Below are 17,500 nucleotides of genomic sequence, written 5' to 3' on the forward strand. Positions count from 1 at the left end.
TTCATTTATTTAATTGAATTCTTAATAGAAAAATTGCCATCTGTTCTGATAACCTTAGCTCTGACCTCTCTTCCCCTAGCCCTGTTGTGAGATAAACTCTAAAAACTGTAATAATCTGTTAATAGTTTAATGTAGATAGTCTATGAGGAGCTCAGTTACTAACACGTTATTTTTGATGTGGGCTAAGCAAATGTTGAATTTCTTTAGATACATGGTTTCAAGTGTTTGCTTAATTTCAAAGATTTTTTGAAAAAGCTACAAGATTCTCATACCATTTATGAGATCTTATGAAACATACCGTGTAACATATACATATAAACCACTAATTCAGTCCCTTCAGTGACAAAAATAAATGTGTGCAGCTTTATGTGTGGAAAAAGTTTAGACCAGTCAGCTGCATGGTATGAAATATAGATATATTAGAATTCCTCAAATTTACACAAATGAGAGTTAGCTGTTGCTATCAAATTGTTAGGTCCCTTTTATAATCTTTTCTTGAAGGAAGTAGTACCTCTTACTGAGCTAGTTAATTTACTTTTTTTACATATATCACAAATTTTTTTATATCTATTTATTTCTATAATTGTAAATTCTACACAATAAAAACTCTGGGACCTGTTCTCCCCATGGTAGTTTTGCAGTTACTTCAGCAAAGCTAATTATTTTCATCTGTGAAGAGAGCCATTTTTTTTTAATCTACTTGGAGGTGGCATTTCTTCAAATCTATTGAGTGTGTTATAATAATAGTGTGTAATGTGTAAAGCTCTTAGTCTATATTCTGACCATTAAAAGAACCGATTACATGACAGTATGCTAGAAAAGTCTTGAGTTGAAGCTGGTGCTGATCAAGCTTACAGAACTTACAAGCATTTGTAAAAAGCTACAGATTAAATATAAATCTGAAGATAGTGTTCCAGTGTAAAACCAAACATCTTTAAATCCTTCTCTTTTTTCCCCAGAATTCCATGTCTTACCAATTTTGATCAGATGTAAGGAGGATTGCGATGGCTTAGAAAGGCTGAATGTCTTCTCTATGAAACCTTGTGTACCTAGATTGTTTTAAATTGAAAAAATTGATGTCTTAAGAGTTTTGCTGTGTGAATGCTTTTGATTGTTGACGTCTTCAATACGACTAGTTAGCTTAGTTTATTGAAGCAATTATTCTAAATTGATGGGTGGTCTTGAGAAAGCATTTTCAATTGATAGCTTCTGTTAGGAGGAGGGTATGTTACTAATACAGCACAACCCCCATACGGATGCCAGAGTTTAAGAAGCCATTAACCTTTTCAGTTTCTTAATATGCTCTGCGCACGTTGTTATCATTCCTGTGTGTGACAAATACATAGTGAAGGTGGAGAGCATATGGTCGCACAGCATCTGACTACTGGCACCTTAAGGTGCAAGCCTGTGACCGTATACGAAGTGTAACTTTTTGCTAAGAAGGAGATATAACATTTTCAGTACACGATCTGAATTGTTAAAGTCCTTCGAATAATTAATTCTGAACATTTCAGGTTAAACGAGGTAAATGCTGTCGGCCAGGGAAGATCATACAGAAATACAGGTCGCCCTGTAAAGGGACAGTGCCCTGCTTGGTACGGCGTTACCGACGAGAGAGCTTGCGAGAGTAGCTAGCGCCGATCTTGAGCACCCTCTGCCGACCAAACTATGCATGGCATTTCTGTAACTGCCGCGAGTCGCCTTTTTCGCCAGCCTTCGGACAAACTACAGCAAAATACTGAAATACGGTAGAGGCAACTATCAGTGATCTGGCTTCATTGTTCTGTGTAAAGGCGGATTCTAAAAAGAGACATCAGATTGAAGCACAGTTAGACAGACATTGGGATAGTTGAGCAAACTGCAAAAGTGTTAATGAAAACCAGATTTATAGTCAACTGGATTTTAAAAATGGGTCACCTTCAGTTTCTCTCATTTTCATCTTTTGAAACATAAAGTTTTACTACAGATAGAGTAAATCGCTGGCATTAGGATAAATCAGGACACAACTGAAAGACACGCTTAAGGTTGTGAAATGTGTGGCCAGTATCTGTCAAAATGAGTGCCTGCCTTCAAGCAACTGAGTCCACTATTTAAGTACAGTTGTGTAAGTGACTTTAAGTGAGTTGTAAGATCACTTACAATTTTATCTTAGTAGACGGAACTAGAGAGGACTAAGCACCTCTAATAACCTGAAGGAGGATTTTCAGGTTTCACTTTGGGTATCCAAACTTGGATGATGTTGAGTCTGGAAAAAGCAATGATATAAAATGGACGAATAAAGGAGGCAGGGAGAGGAAGAAGTTCGAGTCTTTGCTTTCTTTTAGCATTGTACATTTTGTAGCTACAAAAGGGAATTTTGTTTCTAAAGTGATTAGTTTATTTCAAACGTAGATATTATGCAGTTCTGAATAGCTTGTTAAAGTAAAAACAGGCAAGTCAGAGGGTAATTTCAAAATGTAATAAACTTATTTTGCTTTTAGGATCACATCAACGTCTGTTTTTGAATACGCGCTAAAGCAACATTATCTATTTGCAGCTTACTCTTCTTCCTTTGGATGATAAACATGTGCTACTTCTTGAATTTTGAAATATTTCTACTCTTTAAATGCGTATCTGTTGGATATGGGCTGCTTTTTGTAAGAATACAAATTGTAATTTGTTTCTCTGGGGATACAGTTAATGCTAAATATCTAAAAAAATTTCCTGAAATCAGTGTAGAATGAAAACTAGCATGAAGTATTCATACTTTTTTTTTTTTTTTGGCCAAAGGAAATACATAAAATGTTACTGGAATCAAACGGACTATTTTCTGGTTATTACTTTTGTGTAAATCCGCTGGAGTGGACTAAATAACTAAAGTTTATTTCAATTTTACCGAGTCAAGTAGAATTCCCCCACCCCCACCCCGATTATTGCTCTAATTCTAAAATGAATAAAGCTTGTAATAGGTCTTCAGTGCTTCAGAAAATGTTTTCAAGGTTTGTCATAGTTGCTTTTGCAGCTAAATGTGTGATTGGGATGTTTGAAAATGGATCTGGGAAAAATCAGGGATAGGTGACTTTTTTCACTAGATGGTCACTTTATCTATTTCAATGTTTTCTTTGCTTTTCCTACCTTTGAATCTACTGCTTTAAAAAATCAATGAGATTGATTAAAAAGCGTAACATACTGTATACAAGACTTGGTAATTTTTATTTTAATAAAGATAAGCTTGGAGGGAAACATATTTGTCAGACCATTACTTGAGTACAGTGAATTAAGGGAAGATGCTTCCTAAACTTGAATTCACTTGCTTTACTTGTTTTGATTCATAGTTATATAAGCTTAATGTGCTTACCTGGATTGCTGAGCAGTCAAGAATTTGAATCATAGGAATAACCTTAGAATTAGGAGACTTAACAAAGAAGAAACATTTAGAGATTCCAGAGTTGCTGTACGTGTTTTTAGTGCCAAAGATTAAGGTGAACAGATAATGATGTCTCTCTTTATTTACCCTTTAAACACAGAATAATAATCTGTTATTCCTAGGGCCTATAGGAAAATTTTAACGGATTATTGAAGAAAGCTGTAGGGGTTCAGATATATGCAGCTAACTGTATATAGTAGTGCACATAAAAATTATCTTTTTATAAATAATGAAATGTCATGAATCATTTTTCTCAGGCAAAGATTTTTTTTGTCAGCCCAAGGAAGAACAATAAGTTATTTGAATTTTAGTGATTTTAAATACTTACCTTACTCTTTGCATAGCTGTTACATCTAAGTTTAGACTAGCATTAATGAAAGCATGAATAATTGACTAGTACTTAATGAAGTTCAGAGCATGTATTAAGAATAGGAAGGAAAAATTTTATGTTTATGGTGCAAATTAAAGCCCAAGTCTATGTCAAACATACACACCAAGTCAATAAGGTGTTTGTCAGTGCAGAACCAGGCTGATTACTGAAATATAATTACCTTCATGAAGGAATTTGGTTGCGGGGGGGAAGTCTCTCCTAAGATGGTGCCATAATATTTCAACAGTATTAAAGTAGGGCATTTAAAAATGGCTATTTATGAGCAATTATTTTTAATGCACTTTAAACTGTAATTGAATAAAAAGTTACTGCACTAGACTATATTGAGAAATCTTTACCATTGTGCAACATTTAATTATCAAATTCTGCATTTCAGTGTTCTAGCATAAAAATAATTTCTTATTTTCCAAGTAGTATGCTTTTTATAATGTTAGAAGAATTGTTCTGTTGCTACAATAAGTTTCAGAGGATAACCTTCCCTAAAAGTTAAGTATCAAGGGCAGCAAGAGCAATATTGCAGTTCATGTTCTACTTCAGTAGTCAGAAAGGGTTTTTGTTGCTTTCAACTTTAGCTAATTAAATTGAGATTTTTCTCATAAGATAATGACTTATACCTTGTGGTCCAAAATGTGAAGTTTGGACATCTAATCATTCCCTCATTCAAAAATAAAGTATATTAAAAAACTTCTAGGCTTTTGTTGGTGCAAGTAGACAATGCCATACTTTTTATTGATGGTATAAGCCATTATTTTACTGAGAACCATTAGCTATTTAAAACTTCGTGCATAAATTAAAGAGGAGCTAAATGGATTTGCAGTCGTTGCCATTAGTAGCATTTTAGATTATACAGGCAATTATTGTGTTCATTATCGTTGAGCAGCCCCTTTGCAAAACTATTGTGGTTGTCTTAGACATTATGTACAAATTTTCCCTTGGAGATTAAAATTTCCAGTGGTGTGGTTAATTTTGTTAACACAGTTGTTTCAAATAGAACAAATATTATGACAAGTAGAAGAAAATTTGCTTTTCTAATATGGGAAATTGCAATAGATGTGGAAAAATTACTCCAATTCTTAATTCATCTATTTCTTATATTGTCATAATTATTCTGGTCGTGATTATTTTTAAAAGGAAAGAAATCACTCTCTTAAGATAGAATATTTTACAAATGCTTTTATAAAATCACAATGTAGTTAAAATGAAGTTTACTCTTCCAATATTCAGATGAATTTTAGAGAACGTTAGTGAATTTCTGCATGAAATATATCTGGATAATTCAACAGTGTTTCATTAGTTTGAGTGCAGAAGTTGTTTAAATGGAAAGGCACAGAATTAAACTAATTGAGTAGATTTCAGTACATTATAGTAACTAATTTTTGAGAAATGGAGAATGCATTTATATTAAAACTTACTTTATTTGTGTGCTGCCTTAAGTAGGGTTTTTCAATTGCCTTCACTTGCTGTAGTAAGTGAAAATATTAAAACTGACTGTGGCCAGTAGTATGATCTATATTAAAAAGGATGATGCTGTTACTAACAAACCCAGTGTTCTTGAGCAAGAGATTTATTGTGTGAAAATTTTTCATTATCATCTATTTTATTCTATTAATATCTCTACGAACACATTTTTGTTGGTTTCTAAACTTAAATTCACATCTGTCTACATCAGTTAGAAAGGTATTAATGCTTCGAATTTACTACATAACAGTGTGCAGTGGACTAAATTTAATGTTTCTGTCCAAAAAGTGGCAATCTTTCCAAAGAAGCTCTTTATTCATTTGTATTCTGGGGTGGAGTTTTTATGGGGTGAAGAGGGGGGAGCTGAGGGGAGAGATAGGCTTTCACTACCATGATGCAGGGAAAAAAAAAGTGTGAGGTAGTGGTTATGCATATTGCAAGACAGTGATTCTTTATTTTATTACAAAAAAAGACCAACTCTAGAAGGCCAGATTAAGTCATTCCTTTCACTTTTTAATGGGATTTGGATGAATAGAGTAAAATATGCACTTTGCATTCATTGATAGCATCTTTAGGTTGAGGTAATTGAGTCTTTTTTCCCTGACTGAATGAATAATGACTTCATCTGATCCTCAGCGAGGCCTGAAACTTAGGCTGCCTTTGTCAACGCAAAAAGATCTAGGCTTTGAAACATGCTCTACTTCCCTGGCTTAATTTTTCTTCATTTTAATCCAAAAACCTATTTTTCTCAATAATTCAAGCATAAACTATGTAGTAGTTGAAGCAGCGGAAATTGCAAGATATTTGTCCTCGTTGTGCTGCTTTTTAAATGCAGCTGATAAATCAGCCGCTGTGGTCTTCAGCTGCCTGGTTCTCTAGGGAAGGGACAGCCCATGTATAAGCAAGATTGCTGGAATTTTTAAGAACTATATTTAAAGTGGTTCTTTTGCAGACTGTTTGTTATCTAAGGAAGTGTTATGTTTTACTGGTCTTACTGGCAAGACTTGGAGATAAAGGGGGCATCTGTGAGGGGGCCTAGGAAAATCTTCGTGACATAATTTTCCCACATATTTTACTGACTACAAGAGCATCCCAAAAAGTGGAGTATAAATACTTAGCTTACAGCATACATTATTGAAATGGTGAGAGTCTTAGTTACATAGCTTGAAAATATTTTTTCATGAGAAACAGTGGCTGAAAGATAGCCTCTCGTAATGTTTTTGCTAGAATGTTTTTAAATCAAATACCTTTTTACTTGCAAGAAGTTGAAGCTCTGTTTTACTATTTTGGTTTGAAAATGCATACTCGATTGTTGTTGTTTATTATTATATTGAATAACTGAAAGCTTCATACAATTAAAAATTATTTCTATGGAATTAGTTCAGATTTACAGACCGGTATGGGAGAATAGTTACAAGTTACAATACACTAGTTACATGAATGAGAAGGTAGCTCTGTTGCATTTGTCCATTGATTCTTGAATCTGAACAGGTTTTTGATCTTCTAGCAGTAAATGAGCAGTAGGTACCCCACAAATACAATATATATACTGCCAGTGTTTTTGCCGCATGTGTGACAGAAGAAGGTTGTTCCTGTTCATCTTTAATTGTTTTCTCCTTGCCCTCCTGTGTGTTCCTATCCTGGATCAGGGAATGGGGGAGGGATGTGTCAGATGTAAAGGCATTCAAAAGGCCTGGTTGGGACAGTTCACACTGGTTCTGGGAATTGTTATTGTCCTGTAACCAGGGAACATCTATTGCATGCAAGCATAGGAACAATAATCAATTCAGTTGTCAAAATGCAGTTAATTGTTACAAGTGCATGGATTTTTAATAGGTAGGAATAAAAAAGCCAATAATAGCTAATTGTTTGCACTGTGAAAGTGTCAACTTAGGAAAAAGTAATGACTAACTTGATTTATACTTCTTCCTCTAGGTTGGCTTGCTGGACCTGGAGTTGAATCAACTGACCAAAGCCCTGTTTTTGGCTTTAGTTGCACTATCAGTTGTTATGGTAACCTTGCAAGGGTTTGTAGGCCCATGGTATCGCAACCTTTTCCGGTTCCTCCTCCTGTTTTCCTATATCATCCCGATCAGGTATGTATAAGAATGAAAGAAAAACACAGATGTCTAATTTCACTGAATGTGGCTTTCCTGAAATTTATACTTGCTTCTCATTGCGAAGGAAATTGATCTTATCAGGAAGCTGAAGGAGAAGGTGCCAACAAATCTGCTGATTCTTGAAGGATCACTGTACAGAAAACAATACTGTTGTGTTTTTTTTTTTTGTGTGATGTGCATCTTGCTGGAGTAATCAGGATATCTAATCCCTTACTAGCATAAATGTATTAATAAGGATACAATCTTGGTATATTTGAGAACATGGTTTTAGGAAACGTATTTGAATTAACTGTTAGGTATATTTTGGAATTTTACTTTTAATGCCTTAAATACTGAAATTGTTCAGTTTCCCTGGTTAAAATACAGTCTTTTTACTACAATGATTAATTTAAATTGAATGACTGAATAATGTAGGTGCGCTTTTACAATGAGGGGACTTTTAACATGTGTAACCAAGTAGAGGCTTGCCCTGAATTAATTAATTCATTAAGCATGAGTACTGTATATGCAAATTGCAGATAAACTGGAACAGGAAATAATATCCATGTGTGTAATCAAGCCTTCCATGGACACAGAAGTGAGAATACTGACTCTGAAATGAAATTTTTTTTTTCCTTGAATGGGTATTGCCTTTGCAAAATGGAAATACTCTCTCCTGTTAAAATACCCAGTGTTCTGGTTAAGGTGGTTGTTAATTTTAGCTGCTCTATGGAACTCTTCAGTTTGAGATACGTCTGTGGCTAAGCCCAGTGGCTAGCCACAGAGTTAACAGTGGCTAAACCGTAGATAAGTTTAAGACCTATCCCCTCAGGTTAGCACACAATATTTAAACCCATGTACTGTAAGAAAAAAAAAAACAAAACACCAACCACCCAGGAAAATTTCACTAGGTATTTTAATCTAAGCATACATGACTTATGTGTTAATGTGTCCATGTTTTTTAAGTACATGTCTCTGAGGGGAACTGTATGATTTTTGACCAATCTAATACTCGGGAAGTATCTGTCTTAAGGCTCTACAAAAGAAAGGACTTGTATTTTTATACTACTGTTGTCTTGCAAGAGCAACTGATTCTGTTGGGAAGTTGAAGGAGGAAATCTGCTGGGGAGTTGAAGAGATCTAATTGTAGAAATTGATCATCTTAGAACAGTTTCCACTTCTTTTAACTGGCTCTTGTTTTTTATTTACACATTTGTGTTTCAGTTTTGTGATATCTTTCTGAACACTGTCACTGTCATAACTCCGTTACTGCTTGTGTGATGCTGCTGTTCAGGTCATGTCATCATTCCTCCCATACACGTGCAGTTATTAAGTATTAAGCAATGTATCCATGTGAAGAGGCAAAAAGTGCTGCATTCAAGTGATAAGTCTGCATATTGCTGAAAGATGCACTTAATCATCAAAGACACGTAGGAGAAGGGAAGAGTGAGCTAAGAGTATAAAGGATCACTTGTCGGTCTGTGTTCTTCCATAATAAACATACTAAGCCAAAACTTATTAAAATGGTTAAAAGACAGATATATCTTTGTTACTGGATGCAAGAGGATTAAGAGCATATAGGTGGTGTCAGTAAATTTGACTCTGTATTGACAGTTCAACATATTCCACTGAAAAACATGTTGATTGAGCAGCTCATTCTCAATTCAAGAGTTTAGTGAACTTGTGGAATAGTTCTTTTCCAAAAATAATTTCTAGGATACATCTAATCCCATTTTTCAATTGCTTGTGGGATATAATATACAAAGCGGAAGTATTAAAGAATGTGATTGGTTTATTTCTCAGATGGACCATATAGTTGCTCTATGGAAGATCAGGCTGGAATCTATTGGAGAATGCTTTTCTCTCTAGAGCCTTATCTATTTCTATATCAACTTTTCTTCAACTTGGATCATTTGCATAGAGGCTCACTTCTCGCACTGTCAGGAAAATGAACTCCTCCAGTCATGCTGGTGTTCGAATAGAACTACACTTCTCTTCCTCTCTTCTAGATGTTAAGCATGGAAATTACTTATTCTTCAGGCTGTATTTGGAGTGTAAACTCTTGAAGACAAAAATTACAAGACTAATGAGACTAAAGCACCAGGTGTTGTGTCCTCTCATTTTTCAAATAGCGATATAGGGGAAGTAAGGAACTTTTCACAGATAAAACAAATGAACATGGGAGATGAGGATTGACTGGTAGAGGCATAGCATATCTGAACTCATGCACGCATGAAATCTGTTGGTTGATGGTTTTAGAGAATTCAGGAGGTTTCTAAAAATGGAACATTTTTGCGGTTGTGTTTGGCTTTTGGTTTGCAGGGCAAGGGAAATTCCAGGTATGCAATAAAAATAATTTTCCAAGGCCAGACATGTTTGGTGAAGATCATCAGGAGGAGCTAACTGTTAGCAGAGTTTAACTGATGTCTGTGCAGCCTCTTCTATATAGAAGAGGAACTTTCTTCTGCTCTGGGGAGTTATTAGTTCCTTGTGATTCAGCTGCATCCTAAATACTCCTCTAGATCAATATTGCATGACTGTATGAAGGGTATTATTGTGGGGCAGGTAAGAATTCAGAAGTATAAACGCAAAGCAACTGTAAAAAAAATCCCCAACACAGCCAAACAAAAAATACCCCAACAACCAGCACCATCCCCCCACCCCCCCAAAAAAAACCCCCAACAACCCAGCCCACAACATTACACACATTCTGTAGTGTACAAGGAGTCAAGCCAAGTGGAGAAAAAGTAGTAGTGCATGTTGGTACTACTAGAAAAAGTTGGTGTACATGGAAGCTGAAGTGTCTTTTGTCCTTTCCTTCAGACACCCCTGGGCTCCTGGGCACTGAGCCATTCTTCTGAAATAAGCTGTCCCAAATGTCTGGAAGGAACTGCCTTGCACTTAAGTAGTAAAGTTTTGGGGTACTACCTGGCTCCTGGCTGCTTTTTTCTGGGCCTTTAAGAGGAACATTTAAAGAAAACACTTTAAGTTACATCAGTCTGTTTTCAGTGGGCAGTGAGAAAAACACTGCTATGAAGTCTTGTATCTGAAATTTATGAATAACCAATCAAATCTCAGATCATATAAATATGAAAAAGGATGTTTTATTCAGCGTGTCTCCGTGTATTCCCGAGATTCAGGGAACTTGCTTTCAACCATATTGTAGTTTGTGCTGTCCACGTTGGAGCTCTCATCTCTATAACATACAGATGTGAGAGAATCCGTATATGTAGTCTCACATATAGAGACAGAATATGTATTAGATACATGATGCAAAGCTTTCAGTATGGAAGAGCTAAAGAGCTACTCATAAAATAGTTTAAGCAATCCTTGTAAATATGTATTGTGCTTCTATACCATACATGATATATAAATCTGAAAAATATGAAGTTTCTTGATATTTTACAAACTCATTTTGACTTCTTCATGCAACAGGAGCTATTGTGTGAGTGTCTCACAATGAGAGTAAGTCTCACCCTGCCCAGTATGGTGCTGTACTACTGCCTGAGCTAGTTTTGTGCTTTTCTTACAATATCTGATGCTCATGCTACATAAAGAAAGCACAGTCAGTTTAAAAAAGTCATTTTTACGCAGATCTATTGCAGTAGGTCTTTTTCCTTTCTAACCTTGCAACACTGCTTATTTGCTTGTAGTTGGTTTTCTGTTCTTAATCTAATAGTATTACAGTGAGTAATGCCAAATTTGTCTGGAATACACTAAAAATATTCATGTTATAATTATTGGTATTGGACATCTAATGTCAATATTGTTGCCATTGTATAAGAGGGTTAATGAAAGAAGGCATCTGACCTGATAAATGTGAAAATAACAAAGAAACATTTTAATAGGAAGTAATTATTGTTCTGAGCTGTATATGCTACATCTCTTGCGCCAAGGCGCTCATTTGACATCCATCCTATTTGTATTTTGCACTCTACTGTGTTTTCAGTCTCTAAGAAATTCATAGATTAATTTTCTCATTAATTATTCCCCAGATTTCCTCCTGAGGTTTTGAGTTCTACCTGTGTTACAACATCTAATTATCTGTACCTAGGTTGCATGTGGCCCTTGAAAAACTACATGTGCCACAGTCACTATAACAATACAGAGTTGATACGCCTATTTTGCCACACATATTTAAGCATGAATGTGTGGGATTGAGCTCTCTTTTAAAGTTATGTACATTGCCTGGGTTTTACGTGAAGTGGTGTGTGTACCTTTTCTCGTTTCCTTTTATATGCTTACATTATAGACAAAATCTAGAAAAATTAAGAGAACTAGTGAGACCAATTTTGAAGCAAACAGGAACACAGACCTGAGACTCTTTTGGGGAGTATCAGACAGCAGAGAAAACTAAAAAATGTATATGGTGGGCTAAACAGAAAAGGAATATTATATTCAAATTTCCTCTCCAAATAAAATATCGGAGAAGGGGAATTAGGGGAAATCGAAGTGATGAGCTATGGGTTGATTTTTATTTATTTAGATCTTGGTAGAATATTGTGTTTAAAAGAAGTAACTTCTGGGTATTTTTCTATTTTTATTTGATTAGTGCCAGTTAATAGAAGTTGTCAGACTCCAAAAATCACTTTCTGTGCAGATTTTACTTTCCAGGCATGTGGAAGTTGAAATACTTTTGGTGGTTTCTTGTCCAACAACTTAAAAATTATTCCATGTTGTTTTCTAGGTTGCAAATAATGTGTAGTTTATGGCTGTTTCAAACAGGTAGGGATATGGGAAGGTTAGAGGGTATAGCCGTTGGGGAGTGGGTACAGTTTTGGGTACTAATGTGACCAAAATATGAGCTTCGGTATTTCACTTAAAAGACCTGAAAATAAAACCCTTACATCTCAATTACTTACTGGATACTGATACAGGTACTAGTACTGTATCTGGAGTTTTGGCAGAGCTTTGTTTTTTGCTGTGAAACTTCTGCTTATATACAGAACTGCTCAGGAAGTTCCTCCTGCATGCCAGAGCTCAAATAAAATTGTCATACTATCTAGATTCAAATTCATACTTAGATTTTATTAGGCATGATATTACTTTGTTCACAAAATTGTCTTTACTAACTTCATTAGGTCTTGATGGCTTTTCACCAAGTCGTTAAAGACAGAATGTTTCTGGAGTTTCTAAATGTATTTGTCTGAAACCTTCTTGGTTATTGGCAAATTTGTCCATTTTGACAAAAAAAGCAAAATCAGAAATCTTACAAGAGGGCCTATTGTTGTTATCATTTCAGAAAAAAAAAAAAAATTAGAAGTCTTGCAAATATTGTTTAACCTAAAACACTACTGATGTTTTTGAGGGAATAAAAGGAACACTATCTGGTTTTAACCTCTAGTAAAAAGCAGTGTGGATTCTGAAGCTGAATTGGAATAAAACTCCAAGTTGGATAAAAGTTGCCTTAGGTTTGCCTGCTCTAGGGTAACTAGTGTGAGATAGAGACGAGAAACTTCACATTATAATGTTCACTAAATATGCCCATTCTCTGCAACAGCTTTCAAATACTGTGTCTAAAGATTGCATGTTAATCAGTTTGCTGAAAATGACTGTTACTGATTAGCAATAACGTGCTAATGCTACATATGATGTCGTTCTGTGCATTTGCATTAATAACTGACATGTATGGAGTCTTTTAAATTGGATCAAATTGAAAAGGATTTTTTGGTTATATAATTAGGTTTCTTAAAGCCCACAAAGGACTTCTGAGAAATTATAGCTGTTATTGTCAGGCACAGAAAGTTGCTTGGACATTTCAGTCAAGTATTTCTATCCATTCCTGTGAAGCTCTGTTGGAGGGATTTCTAGTTTGGAAAGCAAAATCGTTATTAATAAGCCTCCATCATTTTCAGTGTTATGGCAGTGTCTGTAATGTGCTAGGTGATAGCTACAATGATTTCAAAGACAAAAATTTCCCCTAAGACAACAAGCACTGAGTGAAGGAAGTCAGAACAGGATACAGTGTACAAATTTTAGAATTAATAAAAATGTATCTGTTGCCCTCATTTTTTATTTTATTCCTCTTTAATTCTTTACTTGTCTTGACAATTCTAGCATGTAGCCAATATCTCTGTGTGTGCCAGAAAGCTGTCCTGGACTGTACTGGTCACTGGGGAGATGTTATTTCTCTGGAGGCCAGTGGTGCCAGCTTTCTATTAGGTCCATCAGCATAAAGGGGGTACACTCTGTTCCACATAGGGGAGCATGCTGGAAAGCTAGGGTAATTTCTAAAATGTCTCGATGCTTTGAAATACAGTTTTCTCTCACTGCTCAGCAAGAGAAGCTGTATTTTATTTTCCTTTTTTTTTTCCTTATCCTTAAATTATATTTAAGTGAAATTATAGTTAAATGCATATAGAGTGCTTAAAATGTCAAAACCAGGTAACACATACTTAATAAAAGATGCAAGTGATGAACTGCATTTCAGCCTCAAGAGACTTTTTGATTTATTCTTACTGAAGTACAGTTTTTCCTCTCTGGATGACACTGTGGTCTCCATTAGTAGAGCAGCCACGTGGATTTCTCTCTGCGTGCACCATGTACCTGAGATTGCAGCTGTAAAGTAGAGCTTTCATCACAGAATTTCCTGTCTCACTAGCCCAGGCAGAAAAAGAATATTTGTAGCCCAAATGCCTCTTTAAAGTGGTGTGATGAGCAGCTTTCATCCTTCACTTACCCTACTTACTCCTGGCTAGAGCAGATGTCTGGTTGTTCTTTAAAGCAAGTGTGCTCATGCTTCTCTCCTCGAGCTAGACAGCATCCTTTGTACTTGACTGGTGAACTAGCAGGTTCTCATCCCTAAGAGGAGTAAATCTTTTGCTGTTCCTTCTGTTGAGTAATACATATTTTGGTGTGAAGTGTGTTATGTTGGTTCTTATATTCTAACTCTGCAAGTCAACAGACATACATGATACAAATACTGGCTGCTCAGTACTGGCTCTGGAATGAGTAAGACAGGGTGAAACTGTAGTTAACCAGTGTGAGGCAAGTAACCTCCAGTGGTTTTTCTCCTTGTTATACTGTAGCATTTTCAATAAAAAGAATTGGGTAGAGCCCTCCTTCCGTTGTCTGTCCTAATTTTTATTGAGATATATTTGCATGTCTGAAGACAGCTGAAGTTAGGTATGATATTGCCAAACTAATTGGAGCGTATCACCAAGTAGAAGGATGGTTTCCTACTGCTGCTGATTTTAATGGGAAAAGAAGAGCTAGTTAAAGATCAAAATACCGTCTTGAAAGGTCAAGAATCTTGTATCAAAAAGACTTGTTTCTTTTTGTGCTGCAACACGTGTTGTCTTGTGCTGTACAAATTCATGGAGGAGGGGATGTGGAATAAACAGAATTTTTTCAGTGTGTGTCGGAATTTCAGATGTTCTCATGATTCTAATTAAGTGCATCTCTTCTTTATGGGTTATTACAGTTTGTGACTCACTGTTACCTCAGGTAATTCACAGTGAATCTGTCCCTGTGATTGCAAGAGGACAGATGAAAACTGTTCATGGCTGCTGTTTTGGTTATGCTGTAAAGCAGCACTTCAGGACTGTTTTTAAACAAAAAAAAGGTCTGAAGTGCATTAGCAGTATTTTGACCTTGGTATATATACCTTTGAACTGTTTTAAGAGTCATGTTACTGTAAACCTGTTACTAAACTTGGGACTCTTGAGTGCTGTGCCCTGGGCAAATTAGCTACAAATAGTTCACATAGCCACTGTCCCAGCTGTTTTTTCAGTATTTCTCTCAGAGCAGAGTCAACAGAAATGAACATGCACCTATTCCTTAGTCACTGTTCCTCTGACTCGGTAGCAAGAATGTGGTGAATAGCTAAGGGAAAGTAGCATTTTTAAAGTTTAAGAAGGTGGCATAGAGTTTTGAGTTTGGAGCATTTGGCTTTAACCACATTGCTCTTCCCCAAAATTATCTCTGACCATGTTTTTCATTATAACATAGGAATACGAGGTACAAGGGCAATTAATTCTTGTATGATGTAGACATAGAAATGCTAACAAATAAATGTGTAGACACCGAGTGAACTGGAAAAAATACTGTTGATTTTACATTTCTATGTATAATCAGAAATTTGCTGCAAATTACAAATTCTCTAGTACAGAGCTACCCACAGGTTCCTTATTGCTGCTGGCAGTAGCAATTCCAGCCCACGTGCTGTCACATGAGGGTGCATTTTGCTGCTTGGGCACTATTTTTGCAATAAAGAGCCTCTGAAACTAGCTTTTGGGAAGGACACCAACATTGTTGACTGGTTGTGGTGGGAAAGAGATGATGACAAATATAGTTGTACTTTATTTAAAAAACAGTGACTTGAAGAGGTACAAAAATATTTGCACTTTCACATCATAAAGAAAACATAGGTGTTGGGTGGTTGTTCTGGAGTTGGGTTTTTTTACCAGATGAAAACTGTGACTTGAATAGTGATCTGGTCTCGTTGGTAAGTGTATATTATATTCTTATCTGTCTAAGTGTAGTAATGTAATTATGTCAAGAATATCCACAGTGTGTTGCAGTCTGTCTTATGCAGAAGGCATGGCATTGCATTTGTTTGTATTCCAGTAGCTTCTAGAAGTCTGGGATGGAGCCTGAATTTCTAGTGTGATATGTATGCTACAAACACATAGCAAAAGCATTGTTCCAAAATTTTTGTTGCATATAGTTTTAAGATTTTTTTGTGTATCCTACAAAGAGCTGCTAGTTTTATTTTTATAGTTATAACTTTCACTTTGCCTAATATTCACACTGATTATGGTATAAATTTCCTTTGCAGTTTACGTGTGAACTTGGACATGGGTAAGGCAGCCTATGGGTGGATGATTATGAAAGATGACAATATTCCTGGAACAGTTGTTCGAACTAGCACCATACCAGAAGAGTTGGGACGATTAGTTTATTTACTAACGGATAAAACAGGTATATCAGGTTACAATTTTGAAATATGATGGCTTTTATAAAATTTCTAAACTTTCTTCTGTATTTGAATATGTTAAAGTAAGAGTTAGACTTAGACTACTGATTTTTATTTTTCAGTAAAATTTTAAGCCTGTGCTTGAGGACTTTGTACCAGTACCAACAGGCTTAGGTAGGATGGTATTTACATGTGAAAGTCAGTATTTGGTAGTTACCTGATTTATTCCAGTGGGAACACACCTGCTATAGTAACAGGACACTGGATACCATTAGTAAGAGTACCTTATATCTTACTCTGAAAAACTCTGGATTAGTACTCAGGATGCTATTGAAGTCATAAGATCAGCCTTCACAGTGATGTCTGTTAGCCCCATGAAGTTAGTTGCTCTATGTTACAAAGACCAGTTCTAGAGCTGCTGAATTATTTCATCTTCATAACTGTAACCTGTTGCTGTACCTGACCTGGTATACTGGAAAACCTAACACTTACCAGGATTAGAAGGTAGGTAAGCGTGTGAAGAAGAAATAGCTTGTGCTATGCTGCTGTCTGCCATTATGACTGAAACTTGTCACAGTCTTATCATGCTCTTAGTTCTAGATGTACTTAAGGAATCTTAAAGTTTATTCCAGAAAATATCATAATAAAAAACAAGTTAAATTCTCTAGGAAATACAGTCTTTCTTCTCCTTTCTTGGTTCTTTCTCAGAATAAATCAGTTCTGGTAGACATATGGGGTTTTTTAAGAAGCTGAACTTTTGAACTGAAAAAGTTGTTTCTCAAACAGCTGAAGAAATTTTTTAGTGGTTTTAAGTAAAAATATAGTTCAAAATAGTGAGAAAGTGTTTGGTAGGGGGGCAAGGGTTGGCCTCTTCTACTGTTCAGAAAGTATAACACACAGTTAACATCTCTTTCTGCTTGAAATAGTTCCACATTCCCTCCCATGCTGAACTCTTCCATTACTGTGTATTTTGAAATGAAATGTAAATTTAATATATTGTCGCATTTTGAAAACACACTTCCATTTTTTTTCTGTAGGTACATATGTTACCCTATACACTTCTGAATGCTGTTCTTCTGTCTTGTAAAAGATAAATACAACTGCCACCTTCTTTCTTAGCATGTAGAAAAGCGTATTGCTAATTGTTGTGTGGTAATTCTTCAAAGCAAGTGAACAATTCTTTTAACAAGTTTCATTTCAGTTAGCTAATGATTTGTATGCTTTTTGAA

The 17,500-nt window shown here is 35.6% G+C and overlaps 1 protein-coding gene across 2 annotated transcripts in view; it reads left to right on the top strand.

The window, feature by feature from the left end:
- ATP9B (ATPase phospholipid transporting 9B (putative)) overlaps positions 1 to 17,500 on the top strand; it is a 169,915-nt gene that overhangs the window by 108,605 nt on the left and 43,810 nt on the right. For both annotated transcript variants that reach the window (XM_064443729.1, XM_064443730.1), the window contains exons 12-13: positions 7,191 to 7,351; positions 16,134 to 16,276. In XM_064443729.1, coding sequence (XP_064299799.1) covers positions 7,191 to 7,351; positions 16,134 to 16,276 — 304 coding nt within the window. The remainder of the gene's footprint in view (positions 1 to 7,190; positions 7,352 to 16,133; positions 16,277 to 17,500) is intronic.

Source organism: Phalacrocorax carbo, chromosome 2, assembly GCF_963921805.1.
Source record: "Phalacrocorax carbo chromosome 2, bPhaCar2.1, whole genome shotgun sequence".
Taxonomy (NCBI): Eukaryota; Metazoa; Chordata; class Aves; order Suliformes; family Phalacrocoracidae; genus Phalacrocorax; species Phalacrocorax carbo.